The 22460-nt window shown below is 41.3% G+C and overlaps 1 protein-coding gene and 1 long non-coding RNA gene across 14 annotated transcripts in view; one reads left to right on the top strand and one right to left on the bottom strand.

Annotated features, from left to right (window-relative positions):
* LOC106936013 (protein tyrosine phosphatase receptor type F) overlaps positions 1-22460 on the top strand; it is a 161299-nt gene that overhangs the window by 136821 nt on the left and 2018 nt on the right. For all 13 annotated transcript variants that reach the window (XM_015016785.1, XM_015016818.1, XM_015016794.1 and 10 more), the window contains 8 exons: positions 6142-6261; positions 7328-7482; positions 8949-9234; positions 11485-11663; positions 17712-17838; positions 19386-19511; positions 20278-20432; positions 21533-21668. In XM_015016785.1, coding sequence (XP_014872271.1) covers positions 6142-6261; positions 7328-7482; positions 8949-9234; positions 11485-11663; positions 17712-17838; positions 19386-19511; positions 20278-20432; positions 21533-21668 — 1284 coding nt within the window. The remainder of the gene's footprint in view (positions 1-6141; positions 6262-7327; positions 7483-8948; positions 9235-11484; positions 11664-17711; positions 17839-19385; positions 19512-20277; positions 20433-21532; positions 21669-22460) is intronic.
* On the bottom strand, positions 6167-7404 carry LOC106936099 (uncharacterized). The gene is made up of 3 exons (XR_001422054.1): positions 7312-7404; positions 6894-7056; positions 6167-6254 (listed from the first exon to the last, which is right to left on the bottom strand). It is a non-coding gene; the product is annotated as an uncharacterized LOC106936099 (long non-coding RNA).

The following is a 22460-nucleotide window of genomic DNA, read 5'->3' on the forward strand; positions in this document are numbered from 1 at the left end:
GCCAAATTACAGCGCGCACAAGCACATTGTGGTTATTTTTAGACTTTCATCATAGCACCAGCTCTGTCGTTATTTAGAAACGGCTCCAGGAGTTCGACTCTCGATTGCCGCCTGCTTATTTTTGTAACACTACACTGAAGGCGTCGCAGAGTCTCGTTTGTGTTGCTCTTTCTGAATTTGGTCCTCCAAAGTCGAAGAGCTCTAATCAGATTTCTAAAGTTGAAGCTTAAAGAGGATTGTGGCCCCACAGCGTTAAACACATCCCCGCCTAATAAAAGCAAAAAACAAATGAGCGCGTGACAACTTGAGATTTCAAACTGGAACGGATTTATTTAATTACCATCGGAAAATAATGCTCAGCATATTCCATGGGGGGAAAACAGACAGCGTGAAGTCCTGCCAGTATGCGGTGCTTTATTAGTGTGTGCACAGCGCCCTAATGAAGGAGTCCCCAGAGTAGATTAAAAAAAAAACTACAAGTAACCGAAAATGGAAATGGAAAAAGCTCATTTTGAAAAACCCTAGATGTGGTTTTCCAGGAGAGGATCATCACCTGGAGTTCGTCTCCTCCTCCTCTAGACAGAGGCTACAGGAAAGTAATTGTTTTGTCAAAGTAGATACCCAAATTGTTTCCCATCCTCCTAAAAAAAAATCCATCATCTGTTTTAATTCAGCGCTATCAGTGCAATCAATCATTTAGGTAAATTATGACCACACTCCAGCTCTGCGGAGCAGAGCTCATTTTATTTTTACCTTGGAGAATATCTTCAGGGCGGATGTGTTTGATTAGAAGATTTTTATTACACATCGGCTTCATGGCGAGCACACAGGCGGATTCACAGGTGCCTTTCTATATATGAAGTGTGTCTGAAAGGCAATTTACACACAGACTGTCTCTCTTTGATCCCTGGATTAGTCAAGTTTAAACAAACATGTGACAAGTCCTGCATATTTTAGATGTTTCTGCTCCAAAACAACTAAACCAAATGAGCTGAATCATCTTCTCTGGCTGGTCAAATCTCCCACAATGCAATACTTGAATTACATGTCAAACAAATGAGATACTGTAAGTAAAACTGAAAGCACATATATGAAATAAACATTATTCTATCAATAATTATAAAAATTTTCAATGGCATATTGAATACATAATTAAAATGAATAAAAATAGAATTTCAATTCATTGTTTGTTTGCATTTATTTTATTGAATTTATTAAAGTCAAAATATGCCACAATTAAACACATAAATAACTTAAAATATTTCTAGATGTTAAAATTTCACAAGAATAAAAATGAATACAATAAATAAGTTAACATTAGAATATAAAAAATGAAATACAAGAATAATTTATTAAAATGTGGCTTAAGCATACGTTAAAAAGATTGGTAATTATCTAACTACAGCGTTTTATTTAAAAAAAAATACTCAAAATGTAACATAGCTTCACATTTATTTGAGGATTCATTAAAATTACATATTTAAATAGTTGCAAACATATTTATTGAATACACTTGAATTCCTATATTTATACTATTTGTTGAAAAAAATGAAATATCTAAATATTAGACGATAAATAATTTAAAAAAAAGTATCTGTGCTATGAGAAAGACAAAAATATCAAATGTTTCAGTCACAAAATAAGGACAGAAATAAATGTTCTGCGTCAAACAAAAACTAAAAGTCTCACATTTCGAAAATCAGATTCGTTTCCAAAATACACGTCTGTGGCTAATCCCAGTTTCAAACAGATGTTGCAAAAAGCCATACTGTTCAGCTTTTTAATGCATTATTTAGATCATGTTACTCTGTAAACAGCTGTGCCTATGAATCACAATTAAAGCCGTCACTCTAATGAAGAGAAAATGTTTAGTGAATTAACAATTAAATGTTTGTTGCGCGACTTAAAGACTTTCCAGAGTGAGACCGCCAACACTGTGCCAACAGCCGATTAGGCTGATTAAATTGCATCGGCACAGAAAACATTACTTAATAAGTGGAACCATCTTAACAAATCACATTGCAAATAAACAGTGTTCGCAAAGTAGCTAATAAAATTAAACGTCTTATAATTTCATAACGAGACAGGCAGCTGCATTCTTAGTTCTTTAAATTTTTGTTGTAGCTTATGTCACTTCTGGTGCCTTCCACAATGATTGGCACTCCTGATATAGATCTTGTTTTGGTCTTTTTAGTGAATCTACTTCACGGTAAATATGATCTGTTTCAGATGAGTAGCTATTTTTGTAGTAATTTACAGACATTCTCTTGTCGTTCCCATTTTGAACAGTGGCTGCAGGAAGTGGCATTACTCTGAATGTAGATATGTGCCAGTTTAGACGAGCTGCTAGTCTTTGCAGTCTGCTCCATGCCCCATAAAAAAAAGAATACCATAGATTACTAATTAAAGATCTCTTGATCACCAGATTAAAATTAAAGAAAGGTTGGATTTTCTACATTTTTCAGAGTGAAGTTCTTCAACTGAAGTAAATATATATATATTAAGGGTGGAAATAAACATAAAAAGTTCAGTTTTATCCATTATTTGACTTCACAATGTTAACAAACGGTTCTTTGCACAGCTACCAAGAGGAGATGTTTATTTTTCAACTTCCTTTCCATAAATTACTCATAGTTTGCTCACTTCTCTGTGCAAAAATGCCCTCGGACGCATACTGTGAGCGAATGAGTCAACCCTCCAGCGACCAGCAAGACTTAATGCTTTATGCCAAATACTGCTGGAGCTGAACAAATACGATGCGATCTGACAGCAGACAGATTTTAGCTTCCTCTTGCACCGTCATTACAAGAGAGTAAAACTTTAAAAAGGTCAGGGGTTGAAATCAGACCAGAGGTACAAGCCACTGCGCGTGTGCGAGTGTGTGTAGATCAAAGGTCTGCGGCTTCTCCAAAAGGCCGAGAAGAAGAGTTCAAAGCGGAGGTAGACGGCGGCGTAGCCTGTGTGTGTCAGTATGAGCGAGTACATGCCACCGAACCTCAGACAGCACAGAGATATTCATTACAGAGGTGACTGCCAATCCATATGTTTGCGGTGCAAGCAGTTCCCCATCACTCAATTGAGTTTCTCTTCTGCGAGCGCCGCCTCCGCCTATGAATGGGAGCCGTCTCCAGGGGAGGTGAAATGTGAGCAGAAGAATTTTAGCGCATTTTGTTTGTCAATTTGTAGCAGCTCGCCGAGGCAGCCAAAGTGCCTCCAAATGTCAGCTCAGCTCTGTAGCGTCGATACGATTAGTTCACCCCGCGGCACATCCCTTTCCTCGCACCGCGTCCCAATCAATGCCTTCTTCGTTCTAGTCCCTGCAGTTGTGGCATTAAAAGCTTTCTGATTTATTTATGTTTGTTTTTTTGTTTTGTTTTTTTGTTCCTGCAGCTGTTTATAATGACTCCTTATTCTAACACATTTACAAGTGTTTCCTGTTTTCGTAGCTTACTCGTCAAGAGCAAATTTAACGCTGGGAATTGTGACTGCTGCTTGTGCTGCAAAAACACGAAAACTCGTGGAAACATCTTAGTACACCAGGATAAGACAAAGCTACCGTGTTTCCGTCTTATATTGGAAAAAAATTGTCGAATTTTTTGTTTTAACCATAAAATTAACATTTATTAACAACCTGAACGGTATTGTATTCACCACAAAACAGTTTTATACGTATGGAGGGGGGGCGGCACGGAAGTGGGCAGGAGGCGGCGCTCATTAAGATCAGAGGGAGGTGGCAGACGCGACGACGTATGGAGGGGGGGACGGCGCAGGCGTGGGCAGGAGGCGGCGCGCAGCTAGATGAGAGGTGTTTCCCCGAAAAGTAAGACATATGTCTTACTTTCGGGGTACGGCTTATATTAGCCGAACCCCCTGAAACCCCCGATACGTCTTACAATCGGGGGTGTCTTACTATCGGGGAAACACGGTAGATTATAAGAAACTTTTCAGCTATGAGCTAGTTTTAAGTCAGTAATCCCTTAAAATTGATGAAAAAGTGCTGGTTCCATTTGGCAGATTATTTCACCTTTGACAAGACATTTATTCCATGCTATGAGTGAAATAATCTGCCAGTAAAACTGGTACTTATTCTCAAATATTAAGGAATTTCTTGTGTTTCTTGTAAGTTAGTTTTTGTCTTATTTGCAGTAGAAACTAGCAAACACTTGGTAGGATTTAGTTGTTCTTCGTTGTAAAAACACGTCTGTCAGGATAAACAAGGAATGGTTTTGTATTGAAAACGTCCTGAGAGGCGACGCCAATCAAACAACTTCAGATGCTGAGATAATGATGCGGCTCATCTCTTTGGTGAACTGGATTGGTGGATTGCTGCTGGGTGGCCGTAAAACCTAACTGGAAATTGATTGTGCAGATCCATGCACTGCTTTGAGCCATAAGATGCCTTGTCATTGCCTTTTGGAAACCGTTGCAACATTCCTCTAACATGCGGTAATGCGGTTCATTAATCTGAGGAGGAGGAGGTCGTGTTCATGTCAAGGTGAAGATCACAGCAGCCTTCAATCTTTGCTCTAATCCTGCCGTCTCCTTGCTAAAGCAGGGAGACAAATCAAAGGTCCACTTCTGCTCGTGTGTTGCCCTTAAAAAGTATTCACACCCTTTGAACTTTAATGGGATTTTATGTGGTAGACCAACAGAAAGTGTCGGATAATTGGGCAGTGGAAACGGTGGCCTTTATTTACAGTTACCCGACTGGAGAGGGGGCAGAAAGAGCAGCTAATGGTCCCAGCAGACTTACTTACAGCCTCCATATTTGGTGCTCCTGCTCTATTCCTGAGCCACAACTATAGATCCAAAAAGTACAGAGTGCATTTGAATCCTCTCTGCCCCGATGCTCCTAAATAACATACAGGTTGTGGTTGCAGTCAGAAGAGAGTATAGAACCTCATTAAAAAGTTCTACAAAGGACTCCACTCGCGGTTAGTTGTTCACTATCCTTGTTTTCTTGTTGTGTTTACCGCTGACGTCATGTGGAGGCTTTGTGTCCATGTCCCATACTCCATGTTTGGCACCACTTAACAGGTTAGGGGGAGTAAAAACAGCATTTTGGATCAATTTCAGTGTTTCCATGTGGATGAAATTATTTCTGGAAATGGTCCCATGTTGGACGCTGGTGGTTTTGAAAACGACAGTCCTCTACTCTGGTTTGGATGGGCCGTAAATTACACACAAACTCTGTTAAATAGGTGATCTCTGAAGACAACTGGTTTCACTTGATTTAATTTAGGGGTATCAGAGGGCTTCTGCAGGTTTCACCAACTCAAATTGAAGACATTTTAAGACCAATATCTCCTCAGAAATGTTCAAAAGTCTTCCAGCCAGCCAGCGATAAATTTGCACATACAGTACTCTTGGTGGACACAAAAAAGCTAGCCAGCTAGCTAGCATTAGCAGCTAGTTAGCCTCGACCACATTGTGCAAAGATGCTTGCGTGCAACTCAAACTTTTGTCTGGCAGAAAAGGAAAAAAAGCATAAAATACACAAAAGTTGGCCTTTAATATGTTAATCACAGGTATTAAATTTTGTCCTGGCAGGATAATTTAATCTTTGAAATAAAATTATGTTTTAAGGGTTTAATTTTAGGTACATAAATGTATGTACCACTGAATTTCCTTTCACTTAAAAAATTATGTAATATTTTGACATAAAATCAGAATAAATGCCTTGAGGATTGTGGTCGATCAGGGATGTACTACAAATCCAGGTGCTGCCCCTTCATTACAGGCAGAACCAGGCATTTAGACTTCATTCAGTCCAGCCATCAGAAATGCACCCTAAAGCACGGATGACAAAGGGCTGCAAACCACCGGACAATTGGCTGATTAAAAATGATCAGAGGCCGGTTAGAGACAAAGTGGGCCTTTCTAGTACCCGTCTGAAACCTCGTTTCAAATGGAGACACACATGAGTGCCCCTGTAAAAACTTGATTCACTGGTATACGTTGTTTCTGTGATACAGGAGCAGACTCGGAGTTTTCAGCTTTTAATTAGACAGTGGACAGGGCCTTTGATGTGACCTCTTTAATGTTTCCTCCTTGTTAATCAGCGTGATCCCACACAGCCTCTGTCTCGCCTTGTATCGGATGTTAGCAGCCCTTTCTCTCTCTCTCTCTTGCTCCTGCCAGGTGAAGTGTGACCAGTACTGGCCGTCACGAGGAACAGAGACGTACGGGATGATCCAGGTCACGATGCTGGACACTGTGGAGCTGGCAACTTACAGCGTCCGAACCTTTGCCCTCTACAAGGTAAAAACCTGCATAATCTGCATGTTTCTTGCCTCACATTTTGAAGGCTGGGGCATTTAGTGTTTTCTATAAACTGTGTTATTCATTTTGAGCAGTAAAATATTGAATTTGTCTCCAGTTATATGGGAAACTACATTATTTCTATAGGCTATGTGGAGCTTTTTATTGGCTTTAAATCAGTGATTGATTTCTGCATGAAGTCTTGAGAGTGTGTGATTTTCAAACTGGACAGTTTGTTAACAAAGTGCAGCCTAAATTTGGAAAGCATTTTGTAGTTGAAACCAGATATTTAAAGATACTATTTTCTCACTGTCTGAAGTCAAATCAGATCAAATTTATCTTGTTTTAGTTCAGTGAGAATTATCAAAATGACTTGCATTTGCTAAATTCCAGAAAACGTAGCAAAAACACTTTTTAGATATTTTTTTGTAACTTTCTCAGACCAATATTTCTAAACGTAAAATGTTGTTGAACTTTAGTTTGTCTCTGCTGCTGAATGTAGGATACCATCACAAAATATTATTACTTGTAGTAATAAATGGTATATAATAGAGAATTGAAACTGTCTTCTTTAGGTCATCTGTGTTGTCTTTATCTCCAACGTGTGGTGCGGGAAAGGTTTGAAAACTTACCTTGAAAATTCTTGAAAAGTGGTTGAATTTTACTGTAGTGTGGGAACTCTCCATTCAAGTCAGTCCAGAACATAATTTGTTGAAACCCTTTCAACAAAACATAAACAAGACAAGAGGTTGGCTGGGACAGTAATTGTACATGAGAGGTCTGAGCCCAGAATAGCTGCAGAAACATACAGGAAGAAAGAAATAAATCAACCTACAGAGACAAAGGTAATAGCATGCAACCGTGCTGGGTAATTTCATAGGGTGTGAGAGAAAAGACATAAAATTGGACCAACTTGTGCTTTTCAAATCTCAACTGTACAGCTCCTTTCAAGGAAGCAGCGTGACTTTTTTTCATGCTAAAAGAAATGCTTCCCAGCATGAAAACTCGAAAAGCAGCCAATGAATATCCACCGTGTCTAATCCCGGTCACCTCGGTTCTCCTACAGAACGGCTCCAGCGAGAAGAGAGAGGTGAGGCAGTTCCAGTTCATGGCCTGGCCTGACCACGGCGTGCCCGAGTATCCCACACCCATCCTGGCCTTCCTACGGCGAGTAAAGGCCTGCAATCCTCCAGACGCCGGGCCCATGGTGGTCCACTGCAGGTGGGTGAAGCCGCTGCCGACTGGTTTCAGTACTGGAAAGAAGTGTGGCGTCCATTTGTGTTCAGCCCCGTTTACTGTGATGTCGCCAAATGAAATCCAGTTGTTGGTTCTAACACGACGAAATATGAAAAACCTCAAAGGGTAGAAATACGTCTGCAAGGCATTGCACATATATTCAAGTCTCGGCATAATATTTTAAAGATTAAAGTCATAAATAAAGGAGCAATGGTAATTTTTTTTTTTGTTTTTTTTTTTTTTTGGTAAAACATACATTACCAAAATAAAATGTACCATAAGCAGCTGCTAGAATAACAAAGTGTTCTGCATTGTGATAAAAAGTAGTGATTTTTTTTTTAAATCAATAGTGCTAGTTTAATGAGTTTACGTCTTGCTGCAGTGCCTTGCTAAAGTTTTCACATCCCTTAAGCTTTTTCACAGGTTGACACATTACAACCACAAACTTTAATGTCATTTACAGGAATATTTTCACGTAACATACCAACTTTAAGCAGTGCGTAAAAGGATGCATGGCTTTTGAGAGTGATTTGCAGGCTTGAAAAATAAAAGAAAAAAACATTTACACAGCATGATGCTGCCATCACCATCTGAAAAGTGCATCATTAAGTTGTATTCATTCCCCTCTACACTGCTCGTCCTAAATAAAATCCAGTTTGTGGTTGTAAATATAATTGTGTCGTTATTTATTTATTTTTTTCACATTTAAAGTTATGAAATGAAGCACTAAAATCCTGAAACTATTAAATATGTTCTGATTAAAAAACACACACATTGGAAAGAACAAAACTGAAGTCTCATCTTCAGTGTTTGTCCTTTAACTGGCCTCAGCTTTGTTTTGCTGCATGCATGTTGCAGCCAGCTTGATGTAAAGGTCCATTTATATTTGTTTGTGAATGGAAACGGGAACAGAACTGTGCACCACAATCCAGAAGGTTTGCATATTTTTGCATTTGCTCCATTTAGATCCTCTGAGATGATGCACGCTGGCAAAATGTGCTGCCATTTGGCATTATTGGCTTTGCCAGATATCTGATTTTCCAGACTAAGAGGAGCAAAAGAACACAGAGAAGATGAAGCGTTGTTGTTGTTGTCGTTAACTTGGGTGAGGTTTCCAAAAAAAGAGGTGAAAAATGACCTAATTTCAAGCGCAGACATCCCACTTCCAATAGACATCGACAAAAGCATTACTCAACAGGGAAGGGGAGGAGAGGCCAGGTTGGAAATGTTACATTTACAAACCGTAACCTTTCAGTCTGTCTTCAATATCCAGTCCCAAAGCATTAAAAAAAAACTATTATACTTGGGAAATTCATCCCCACATCAGGATTATAAGTGTATCTGGTGCTTTTCTATTCATTGAGTTGAACAGCTATTTCTGCCACATTGTAATGATTATGTAGCTTCAGTGAAAATGGCATTAATTGCCACCCTTTGCCTCCCTCCGACAGTGCGGGCGTTGGCAGGACCGGCTGCTTCATCGTGATCGACGCCATGTTGGAGCGCATGAAGCACGAGAAGACCGTGGACATCTACGGCCATGTGACGTGCATGCGCGCCCAGAGGAACTACATGGTCCAGACCGAGGACCAGTACATCTTCATCCACGAATCCCTCCTGGAGGCTGCCACCTGCGGCAACACGGAGGTGCCGGCGCGCAACCTGTACGCCCACATCCAGAAGCTCACCCAGCCGCCGCCCGGGGAGACGGTCACCGCCATGGAGCTGGAGTTCAAGGTGTTTAAAAATATCCGTGCACACATTTTCTCCTGCTGCTGCATTTAACGTGTCTGGTAAAAGTACTCATTCCCATTTGAAGGTGCTGTAATGGGATAAAATTTGAGAAGTTTGGTCTATTTTAATGAGGTTCTGTGTACAAGTCAAACACAAAGTAGTGCGTAATTGTGAAGTGGGAGGAAAAGGGTACAATTTTAATCCTAAATAAAACCCTGCGCCTTAATAAATCGCCCGAATGGTGATTGGATTACAGACCTGTGCATCATTTAGGGTGCACTGACACCAGCCCTGTTTAGTCTGTTTTAACCAAACTTCAGTTCATTTGCCTAGAAAGTCCGGTTCGTTTGGGGAGATGTGACGCAGATTGAAAACGCAAACTCTGTCCAACTGAAGACCTAGGTCTCAATTTGGTTGAACTCTGAAGCAGTTCTAATGCATATGTGAACGCCAAGCAGACAGGAGACTGCTCCAAAAGCAGGAAGTGGACTATTGCTCAGGGCATTCTGGGTAAGTACAGTCAACACAAAAGCTCAAGTCTGGTGCTGGTGGGAGAAATGGCTTGTGGTACTTTGCCAAAGACAAAAGAGAAATGCTACAACTGGTAAAGTCTCACTTTTGTTTACATTTCACAAAAAGGGAAGTCATGCACATTTCTTCTTCTGAGGCTTTTGTGTTGTTCTTGGTGCAGCGCCACCACAGGCGAGGGAGTTAATAGGTTTTCCAAAGGGTTTGGTTCATTTGACGCAGTGCAGTATGAAAGTGAACTGTAACAGTTGTAAATGTAACAGAGGCCGTATCATGCTGTGGAGTTGCTTTCCTTCAGTAGAGACAGGAAAGATGGTAAAAGCTGATGAAATGTAGTTAAATTCAACTCAATCTCAGAAGAAAACCTGTTAAAGGCTGCATTCATCTGTCTGGATTTTATTTAGGGGTATCAGGAGTAAGCAGAGTTTAATTTGTAAAACATCTCATAATAAAATAAGATCTGTGATTCATAAGGATGTGAATACTTTTGCAAGTCTCCACAATCCACCAAATGAGCCGATGCTCAGGAATCTCCGTGACATTGGGGCTGAGGCTTCAGGAGCATCTTCAGCACATCTTTTAGGATTAAATAAGCCAGAACAAAACACTTGTGAGCACATCGACCCGGTGACGATTACAAAATGACTGACACTCGCGCATATACACCCCTGCTGGTCCTCAAGGTCGCCGTAACACGGCACACATACCCTTTTTGTCAATAGCCATCGACTGTGATGTTATTACACACTTTCCTCGCAGTGCGTCCCTGCCATTAGCCCGCTTACGACCATGATCCATTCTGTTTGAAGTGATAATAGCATCTACACTCCTGCCAACAAGCGAAAATGAAAGAGTGAGAGGATGATTGTGGCGTACGTGTGGGGCTATGGCCTGCATCCCCCCCCCCACAGTCTGGCCACAACACACTCCGTCTCCTGCAGTAGCATGACAGTCCATACACTCTCCTGTGCCGTCCATCTGCTCTCTGTCCACTGCCAGAAGCGTGCTTATGACGCCTACAGTCCGGCAAGCAAACTGGGACTTAATGGGAAGAGAAGTCAGCCACACTTCCTGTCGATATCCACAGCACACACTGGGCGTTTTCACACCTGACAGTCCAGTTCACCCTCTCACCTGTGGTGGCGCTGCATCAAGAACCACTGAAGGAAACAATGTGAAAACCCCAGAAGAAGACATGAACACAACTTCCTTCTTTACAGAATGTAGTCAAAAATGGGGTGGTGTCAGATTTTAGTGGTTGTAGAATTTATTTTTTGTCTTTTGTAAAAAAAAAATTAAAAAAAAGAGCTATTTCTTGCACTAGCCTTAGACTCTTGAATTTGCTTCGGGTGTGCTTGCCCATAATGCCCTGCGCTTGTAGACCACTTCCTGCTTGTGGAGTGTTCTCCTGTCTACTTGGCATTCACATATGCATTTGAACCGGACCAGAATTCACTTCAATCGGACAAAGACCTATGTGTGTAGGTGGACCAGAGTTCGCTTTTCTGGTATGCATCAGAGTTCGATTACACATTCACATCTACCCAGAAGAACCAGACTTTTTAGGTAGTCAAACTAGTTTTTGATTAGAGTGGATTTAAGTGGGATGTTTAGTTTGCTTTTCACATGTCAGTAAATGTTGTTTCAAATGTTCTTGTCTTCTTTGTGTCATTCTTTTGCTTCCCTGTCTGACATTTTCCCTCTCTCCTTTGTTTTATCAAACAGAGATTGGCCAACTCCAAAGCCCACACATCACGCTTCATCAGCGCCAACTTGCCCTGCAACAAGTTCAAGAACCGGCTGGTCAACATCATGCCTTTTGAGTCCACCCGTGTCTGCCTGCAGCCCATCCGCGGTGTTGAGGGCTCCGACTACATCAACGCCAGCTTCATTGATGGCTACAGGTCAGCAAAGATTAAAAATGGCTTTTTGTCAAGGCAGGACCACTTAGTTTCATATATTCTTGTAGGCTATGTCTACGACTTTTCTGTCAAGGAAATGCTTTAGTCAGACATATTCATTATGTTCGCTGACTCGAGACGGTTGACACTACTGGTAACTTGCTGCTAATAAATCCTTGTAAGCTAGCTAGCTTTTTTGCATCCGTCCTGGGTAAGTGTAAATTTATCATCAGTTGGCTGAATGATGTTGGTTTTTGCCGCTGACATGCTTCAGTTGCCAAATCAAACGAGGCGAGGTGGATTATGGAAGTCTTAGATTTAAGTTGGGGAAACATTCTGCAGGTTTCTGGGTGAACATCAGGGACTGGCTCGAACTGAGCTGCAGACTGAGCACTGTTGCTATTGAAACTGGTCCAAGAGGTTTTGTGGCAATAATTTTATTCTGTTGCACAAACAAGAAGCTAAAAAAAAAAAAACAGACTCGCTTTTTATGAGTTCAAAGCCTATTTCAGTAACAAGAAACTGATGATTGATGCTTTTCAGACCTCAAAAGGAAAGAAGTTTCTGTTGAGTCATAAACTTGAGGCAGACGCTGACTGATTAGAGCTTGCAACTAAATACTTTCTCCCCTCGTATCTACAAAACCAGAGCGACCCCCCTCCTCCCTGATGATTCAGAGGCGTGAATCATCTCCAGAGCTTTGTTGGCGCCTCTATCTGAAACAATCGCTCACACTTTTCCCTCTCATAACAAAACAAATGGCTACCTTCATCCTGCATGCCTCAGTCAAAGGGATGAAATGTCAGCTGTGAAGTTTGTGGCTCCCTCCTTTAAGTGGTTTTTGTTTTTAAAGTTAAGATAAGGGTGCTGAGGAATGTCTGACAGGAGCCAGTCTGGCTGAAACGGCTTCCTTTGATAATCCCAAACAGGATTTAGACATTGATCAAACTCATCTTCACAGCAGAGATGCATTTCTTCTGTATGATGATCAGACAGGATGTAATGCAGGACTTGATTTTCTTTCTGAATCCTCTCTGCCTGCTGAGGATTAGAGTAATTTGCAAAAGTTTTGCAAGGCAGACGATGTCATTCAGTTTTGACATATGACCAGAGGTTGGAACTCCTGTTACAGTCAGCTTTGTGTTAACCTTTCCAATTAGACTCGGCCTGGAAAAACTGCAGGGTTTTACATCATCTGAAGAGGATGAAACGAGGGTTTAATGCAGCCGGGAAAAGTCTGGAATTTTCCAGGTCTGGTTTTAGAATGAGAGTTCAAAACTAAAACGATTTCCTGACCTTTGTTTCTTATTCAAAACCAAAATGTGTACTCTTTTTTCCTTCCTTATTTCCATTTATTACTTCTTGTGTCTGTCTTGCATGTGTCCGCGTTCACTCTCTGTTCTTTTTGTATTTTCTTCTTTCCATGAAATCTCGTTCTTCTCTACATTTGTTTTTTTTTAACTTTTATTCTGTTACCGTTTCTTAATCTCTCTCTTGAGTCCTTAATTGCCATCATCCCACCTTCCTGCCTTGAGACTTTTTCTGCTTGTTTTCCTCCTTTTCATTTGTCATACCTTTCTTCCTTTCCTCTTGGAAAAGTTTAGTATTTCATAACTGAAGAACCGAGAACTCTGGAAAAACTCTGGAAATTCACACTGCTCTAAACGTTCATCGTTTTAATTTCAAAGGGATGACCTTTACCTTTTAATTTGAAAACCAATGTCCTAAAGTATCCAGACCCAACTCAGCTTGGACCGTGCCTGTTTTCTGGTCTAAGGTGACAGATAAAGCCGTACGTGAGCGGATGAAAGCAGCGGCAGCGGGCAGCATCCAGCTGCAAGAGTCATTCCCAGCCCTGTCGATGTGGCTTTTCGTTCGCTGAGCTGCCGCCATGGTGCGTGTCCCTGTGTGCTGTGTGAGTCCAAATTGCTTCCTAGAGGGAAGAAGATGAAAAGGCAGCACTCTGTTTTATATCTCTATAAGTGTGGGGAGTGACAGACAGAGCTGGCTCTTCTGTGGTTTAAGTGAAGGGATGGATTTAGTGAGCGTGAAATGCCATTTAATCCATATGGGCTTCTGCTTCGTATTGGGCCATGACAGAGATGACACCTCCGCTCTCCACCTCCCAACTCCCCCTCTTCTTTCTGCTGCTAATAAGAAGGTGCTCTGCAGAGGCCCACCCTCCTTTGTTGCTGTGTAAATAGTGTAATTGAAGCAGGAGTGTTGTAATGAAGTGTTTCTTCCCTTCTGCTTTTCTCCATGTTCACTTTCTCCCCTTTTCCTCCTTATTCTCTCTCTTTCCATCTCCTATGCGTCCTCCTACTCTCCCTCCCTAATTTCCCTTCCCAACATCATGGCAGAGACAGACATCCGGGCGGGGACCTGTTGTGTGCACCAGCAGCACTGTGTAATTAAGCCGCTTTTAAAACGCGGGCATGAATAAAAACTAAACGTAGGCCTCCAGTGCCCTTCACCCCGGCGCCTTCAAGGAAAGCCAATAATATACTAAGCTAATGAGAGGCGAACCATTGATTCCAGCTCTGCTACAGAGAGCGCTAGCCTTGGATATGCTCTGATGCAGGCTGGAGTTTTAGCATTGTAATGAGGTTGAAATGAAACAGCATGTCCTGAAGCACTGCAGTCGCGTGGGATGAGGCGGAGAGGGCTCATCGGGGCGCTGCGTGCACAGAAGTCAGGATTGTTGGATGATATTGGAATTGCTTCGGTTTTGGCTGGGGGACATTTTATGAGGAGGTGAAAGAAGTCCGTCCCATCAGTAAGAACTCTGACCCATATGGTCTGGATTGTTTCCCTGACCATCCCCATCCTCCTTATGTTCTGTCAAATTCCTCTGTCCTCTTTTTTTTTTTAAAGCATCCAAGCCTGCAAATGCAAGAATTTCCAAGGATCTGACACACTGTTATTGCTCAGATCCTATGAAATCATCACAGTTGTGAATCAAACATGCTTCAATCGTCTCAACCACTTGAGGGCGCTCACAGAGCATCATAGTCGTTAAATATGTAAAAACATAACCCTGAGATCCACACCCTCGATCCCAATATGCATGCTCTAGAAAAGAAGTGCAACAGAGGTACTTTAAAGTTGACTTTTTAGATAATTAAAATTTAAAATTTGAAAAGTAATTAAGACCTAAGCAAGATAAAACAAAACATCTTGGATTTGAACATTTCTTAAAATTAATCATGAAAGTCATGAATTCTAAATGTTTGTACATTGTTGTAATCTTCAATGATGCCTACAAGCATGGCAATTAATCCTTAAACATTTGTGCGTCTTATCTAGAGATGAGCCAAATGAAATAAATTTAAAAAAGACAGTTGGATAGATTTCAGGAAATGTGAAATACATTTAGATTAAATTTGTTTCCAAAACCAAAAAGTGATCCTGAGGATGTGCATCCAGTTTGGCAAGAATCCTACAGTAGGGTAATGCCCACGATTACCCAAAATGGGTGTGGCTTATGAACAAAAGTATAAATATGGTGATGAAGTGAAATGTAATGGAAAAACATCTTGTTAAATGTTTTAAATGGACCAGAAAAGTTGATGCCCTCTATCTTCTGGTCTTTCTAGTTCCGGTGTCATTTAAGCTATTTAAACTGTAAAGTATTGGCTAAGTCAGCTTTTCTTATGGTATACAGCACTAAATTATATGTAGGTGCTGAAGACAATTAAAATGTATTATTTACAAATTTCTTGGTTTTATTACCAGACAGATCAACAGCAGGATTTCCAAGAATTTCTGAGTGGGTGTCTACCCGTGAAAGTGGAGAGTCCTTTCAGCTTGAAGGCCCACGTATCTCTTTAGGAGTAAAAAAATCAAAATAAAAATGGGCATTTATATAAAAAACATCAGTGCAGCTTGAACACTACAGTTGTTCAAACTGCACTGATTTTGAAAAAGGCTCTTTTCAAACCAACATTAAGTTGCCATCAGGTAAAAGCTCAGAAACTATTTCCCTTACGCCATTTCTTTCTAAGTTTTTTGGTCAATGACCTAGGAAGTCGACCTGAGGGGGAGAAACAGAGAGAGGTGCGCTGGGTGAGGCATGGGTGGGGTTAGACTTCTTAATGGGCTCTTGGACCCCTTTTGTAACTGCTTGCAATTAGTTTGTTTTGTCATGTCCTTTCTTTTCCGCTTTGGCAAAATCATATTGTGGGTCTGATTGCTCTACACAGATTTCCCTACAAAAAGGGGGGAAATGAAATTTTTCTCCTTGTTGAATAGGCAACAAAGTGACCAGTTGTGACGGTTAGTAAGGGGTAATTTCCTCCCATCTTCAGCTCTGAGACCTACATTGCACTATGATGGCCAGCTGGAAAGAGCACTGCTCGCTCCTCCAGCTCCCTCTGCCTCTTCCTCCTCTGTGCTTTGTAGATCTTTTTTCCCCTCCTAATTTTAATTTGATTCCGTCTCTTCCTGTATCCTCTCCTCTCTGTTCTCTCTGTATTTGTACGAGCGAGGCCCTGAGCATATTCTAATCTCCCGGTTCCATATTAGTGCCTCGCCTGCAGCACCTTCATTAGCTGTTCAGCCACGGCGTGTGTGTGTGTGTGTGTGTGTGTGCGCTTCGGCGGCAGCAGCGCATCTGAATACACATGCAGAGCTGCTGCTCTGATAAATACCTACACCTGAATGCAGGTTTACATGTGCGGCAAACATGTGCAAGTGTGTCTGCGTGCAATTATGCATGCACTTCTGCACTGGCTTTCTCCTTGCTGGTGATAAAAACACTGCTGCCACCTGCTGGTCAACAGGAGAACTGCTCAATCTGAGCAAAGTCACGTAGGACAGCAGCACTGCTCTGGCATCTCAGAGGATGAGCTCATCTCCAGTTTGGTGAGCATATCGAGTGCCCTCCCTCCCTAATACAGGATTGGGTTACAAAGAGGGAAAGAGAGAGGGAGAGAGAGAGAGAGAGACACGGCGTGATCTATACAAGCTAGAATTGCTCAAAGAGGAGAGTGACCATGAATTATTTACTATGTACATTATGAACAAGAAAAATCTTTCTGTCATCCTCAGTACTACAGACCGTTGGATTTACAGAATGGACAGAACGCTTATCTTTCTCAATCCTGCATTTATCCCCATCATATTTATTTCACCACTATTCTCTTGTAGCTTTTATATTTTGGTTTTGGAAATTTTCTTAGGAGATAAAGGGCAGCAAGAGTCCATCCAACTGGCCAAACGTGTTGCAGTTCAACAAAAACTAAATACAGATTTATATGTAAGCCAGTGAGCGGGGCTTAGGTTGCTCTGCAACAAGACTGGTTGAACGCTTTGATCTAAAAGTGGTGGTTCTATAAATAAAGGAAATGCTTCAGTAGGCCTATGGGTTTAGAATAACATTATAGACTTAAGAATATAAAAGCAGCAGCTTCAACCTTTGATGGTCACTACATAATTAAATATACACATAGATAAATCTGGATGTTTTAAATATTTCTGGATCAGTCAGTTTTCTGCGACTGATCCGTTTCTACCAATCAATATCACGGTTTAAAAGGCCACAATCAAAGTTAATTTATTTTTTGATGCTCTGGACCTCAAATGAAGTCAGATCCATACTGAGAAATTACGATGCATTTTTATACATTTGTGATGCATTCATCAAAAAGTTTGACTACTGAATTGTTGTAATCTTGCAGGCTGAACAGTTGTTTTATTTTTTTGATATGGCTCTAAGAAAACTCTGTGGCTGACTAATGATGCAGATGTCTGCATGTGAAGATAAAGGATTATTTCCCTTTTTTAAAGAGAATCCTTGGATTTCATTTATTATCTTAAGTTTAAAATTTAAAGAATTGTAAAAAGTTTCCAGTCAGATGACTCTACTGTGGCAAAGTGGATAGTTCAGTTAGCATTTGCTAACCTTTTTACAGCAGCTCTCCTAAAGTTCTTCCTGTAGTTATTGCTTTGTAATATGCTTCATAATGTCTGTTGTAAAAGTGCCGTAAAGTTGATATTGAATTCCCTGTGACGTTTATTGGTTTTGCCCTCTCTGTGTATTTTCACCTTCAGACAGCAGAAAGCCTACATCGCCACACAGGGACCCCTGAGTGAGACCACCGAGGATTTCTGGAGGATGCTGTGGGAGCACAACTCCACCATCGTGGTCATGCTCACCAAGCTACGAGAAATGGGCCGGGTAATGCAAAAACTCTCACGCCCAAAAACACCACAGATACGCCGCCCTGCGAGGCCAGCGAAGCGTTTCAGGCAGACGATAGCCATCTCTCTCAGGCCGGCTCGCCTCGGCTAAGCCGCTGAGCTGGGCTGCTCAAATATTAATTCATTCCAGACCTGAACAATAACTGCGGCTCAAAGTTTACCTCCTTATCAGCGCGGCTCTGAGGGTTCAAATCGGGCCGCCTCGGTGTCAGATTTATCTGGGTGCATTCCAAGCATCCCGATAACTCCGGTAGCCTGTGCTTTAAAATGAGACCTGTTGAAGGCAGAGTTTGTTCTTATTTGAATGCAACGTTCTGGACGCCGTTCCATAATTAGGGTTGAGATATGTAGGAATTCCATGGTTGTTCCCATTCTCACCGAGGTAGATAAGAGATTAGTTGTTTCATCATGGACGTGTTCAGTGCCTTGCTAGAATCTTTTCTCAAATTTTTATTGGATTAGAACTTTACGCGTACGGTTTCTGGTCTACTTGGCATTCACAAATGCATTCAAACCGTGCCAGAGTTTGCCTTTTCGGACCATTGAAGTGAACTCTGGTGCAGATTGAATGCCAAGGGGGCCAGAGACCGCTCCAAAAGTAGGAAGCAGACAACAGTGCAGAGCATTCTGGGTAAGTAAAACCAAAATAAACTCCGGTGTCTGGCTTTACTGGGATCAATGGCTTGTAGGTTTCTGCCAAAGACTAAAGAAAAATCCCACAACCGCTAAAATCTGACACCACTCCATTTTTGTTTACATTTTGTGAAGTAGGAAGTTTTGTTCAAGGTCTTCTTCTGATGTTTTTGTCATTTCCTTCAGTAGTTATATAAGCGAGGAGGTGAAGAGGAGTTTGTAAGGGTTTGGTTTGTCAGTGCAGCTTAAAAGTGAACCGCAGCAAATGAAAAAGTAATAAACGTTGCAATTTTGATCCCCAAATGTACCAAACTGTCAGATGTGAAAACACCCTTAGTGTCACTTTCATTCAACAGTCCATAAAGGACAGACCTGCACAAAGCACGAGTGGTATGAATACTTTTGCAAGCTGCTCTGTTATGTCATCCCATGTGTAGAAGAAGACGATTAGAAGCAGTTACCTAAATGTCGATCCGCTCCTTTTAAAGGCAAAATCTGCAGAAGCGTTTTGGTCCCCCATCAAATTAATTTCAGTCGTTTCTGCTGATGATTTAGGCGATTCTGACATTACTCAGCCGCGCAGCTACAGCTTTTATCGCCCTCTCAACCATAAGCGGCGCTGATAGAAATAAAAGCCCTCATGATTGTAGTTAAGAACACTAACAAATTATGTAAATATTTTGCCACCGAAGATGAATCGGTTTTTCTAAACCATAGATTAGTCTTTTGGGATTCTCTTTTGTGAGCAGAGACATTTCCATCGCTGAAAATGATTAATAACTTCCAGTAAGCCACACGTGATCACAAGGCAGTCATTAAGTGAGAATGAAAAAGTGGGTTTTTCTTTCATCCAGAAAGATTTTGTTGAAAATGTCTTTTTTTTTCTTGCAGGAGAAGTGCCATCAGTACTGGCCAGCAGAGCGTTCCGCCAGGTACCAGTACTTTGTGGTGGATCCAATGGCTGAGTACAACATGCCTCAGTACATCCTCAGAGAGTTCAAAGTCACAGATGCCAGGGTACGTTGAGAGAGAGAGAGAAAAGAAAAAAAAGAAGTGTATGTGGGTTCCTTCAAAATCCCCAGCAACTCTTAGAAATCCAAGCATCCAACCAGAATCCATCCTCACTTTAGCTCTCATCAGAAACAGCAGCAGTGATCAGAACGCATCCCGTGTTATTTTCCCTGACAGGCTGACACCCAGTGAATGCGCCGTGTTTACCCAGATTTAGAAACAGTAGGCTCGCTCTATAGATTGTCTTTGGTGTGTGTGGATGTGTGTGATTTGCTGTGAAAATACATGAAAAGCACAGGCTTGGGCCCCTGAGGGGGGGCAGCACTGGAACTCCCTGTGATGCAGTAGTTTCAATGTTCTATAAATACACCTCAGTGTCATCTTGAAGGCTCCCACGGTTGCCGCACTCTAATCCCACATCCACTTCTTCTTTTATATACATGTGGCTCACAGTCTTCGCTTCTAAATGTATGCTTTCACAGCACAAACATGGAGGCCATTTAAAGTGATTATATTTCAAACAAAAAGAGGCAAATTCTGGACAGACGGGAGGGAAAAGAAAACTGCCTCTGAGCCGCAGCCTGCTGGTTTCGTCTCCCATCTTGGTTGTCGGCTTTATTTAAATCACAGCCCAGGTGGAAATTAGATGCACTCACTTGGACCTCTGACCTGCTGTTAGTTTTTGTGTTTAGTTTTTTTTATTTTTTATTACGCTATCTGCAAATAACAGCCCGGTTCAACCGTACTGAAAATCCATATCTGTCCCCGTCAGGATGGACAATCCAGAACAATCCGCCAGTTCCAGTTCACCGACTGGCCTGAGCAGGGAGTGCCAAAAACTGGAGAGGGCTTCATCGATTTCATTGGACAGGTGCACAAAACTAAGGAGCAGTTTGGACAAGATGGACCAATCACTGTACACTGCAGGTAAGAAAGGCGCAACATTTGTAGCCGATTACTTTCCGGACTAAATCACTCAAGAGTAGGACTGCAACTAATAACCAATTTAGAAAATCGATTATTCTATCAATTCAACAGATAAAAAAAAAAATCAACACATTCTGCAGATTTTCATTTACATCTCAAGCCTTTTTGTACAATATTAGAAATGCATTAAAAGATGCAAAAAAAAAAACAAATGCGTTACTTGTTTAAATAAGAACATTTTATTTTATATGTAATTACACAGCATTCATTTAGTGAACGCTTAATCATTTAGCAAAGGCTGCATCTGGAGCTAAAAACATTTTCTAACAACATGGGAAAAGCTCAGCCCTTCCTGCTAATCATTTCAGCCCCGTTTTAAACTAAACACACGCATTTAAAATTGATGAAATATGCTTAAAGTGTGGTTTGTGTCATGAAATGAACCAATTTAAATGAACTCTAACCTTTTTAAAAAGAAGAGTGGTAAAAGAGAAAGCAGAAGTTATGCTAGATACAGCAGGAGGTGTACTAAGATAACACAAAGTGACTGATTCTTTGATAAAAGTCAAAAACCTGAACATGACGAGCCAGAATCTAGACGTTGCTGGCGAGCCGGGCCTGAACAAAGCAGAGGAGGAAGCAGAAACAGAGAATAGCTGAAACTGTCAGGATTGAAATTAAAACACAACAAGCTGGTGGAGCCTGAGAGAGCCTGCAGTGAGATTATCAGATGAGGATTAGAAAGGCGAACCTCTGCTTCACCTTTTAAATACAGTCATTTGTTAGCGATCTGGGCTTTAATCATGCAGTCTCTCATAGCGTCATCATTATCTCCGACAGTCTCCTACTCAAAATTCATCATTTAGATTCGTGGTAATTACTCTAATTTTTATTTGCTTTATTGTGAGCCATTGCTAATATACCTGCAGTGTCTCCCCTCCAGAGTTCAGTAAACCAGAAGCAATAAAACTAAAATGACTTGTTGGAGGGTTTTTTTTTGTTGGTTTTTTTTCGCCCTCTGAGAAAATTCCAGCATCCATCATGTGAGATGTTATGGTAAACGCACTAATGAATATGTGTGTGTGTGTGTGTTGTCACAGTGCCGGGGTAGGCCGGACCGGAGTCTTCATCACCCTCAGCATCGTGCTGGAGCGGATGAGGTACGAGGGCGTGGTGGACCTCTTCCAGACGGTGAAGACGCTCCGCACCCAGCGGCCCGCCATGGTGCAGACTGAGGTCAGGACGACGCGCCGATGCTCGGGATGTTGTTCAGACTTTAATGCGTGCTCAGACAGGATGCCGTTTGAAAGTTAATGCTGGAATCGCTGTGAGATTCAAGACTGATGCTGTCCAAAGTGTCCTCCTTTAAAGGATGGGCTGCACAACAACAAAGACTTAGTGACAAATCCCACTTTAATAGAGGCTTTAGTGGTGCAGCAGGAATCCCACAACAATCTCATGCCGTGTTATCAGATTTTTTTGATTTTTTTATCAAATACATGGACTCCGTAGCAGAGAAAGGATATTAAAACTAATCTTAGGAAGGATTTAAATGTTTTTGGTTTTCAGATTTGACAAAACGACTCCAGACGTGTTGTAACCTCTAAACCTGGAGATATAGTTCACTGGGATTTTATGCGATAGAGCACACTGTGAAGGTGAATCAAAATATACATGATTTTCTGAGTATTTATACGGAGACGTAGGCAATTTAGGATAACCCATTTTCAGGTTTTGCTACAAATCTGGATCCTAAACATGAACATGTTTTTATCTACAGCAGGCAACTCCAGGCCTCCAGGAGCCGTATCCTGCAATAAATATCAAACACATTTTGTGCTTCTAGTTTAAATTTCCCAGTTTTGGCCTCCAAGGCAAAAAGTTTGGACACCACTACCCAAAAAAAAGCTGAAATTTGAATACTTGAGACCCCTCTAATATTGCTTACTAGCATCTATTTTATTAGTTCACATTCTGTATATAACTTAACATGCATCATAACAATCAGTGGAAATCATCTTAGCAGCC

The sequence above is a fragment of the Poecilia latipinna genome, unplaced genomic scaffold (assembly GCF_001443285.1).
Source record: "Poecilia latipinna isolate Pla-1442-1.1 unplaced genomic scaffold, P_latipinna-1.0 Scaffold75, whole genome shotgun sequence".
Taxonomy (NCBI): domain Eukaryota; kingdom Metazoa; phylum Chordata; class Actinopteri; order Cyprinodontiformes; family Poeciliidae; genus Poecilia; species Poecilia latipinna.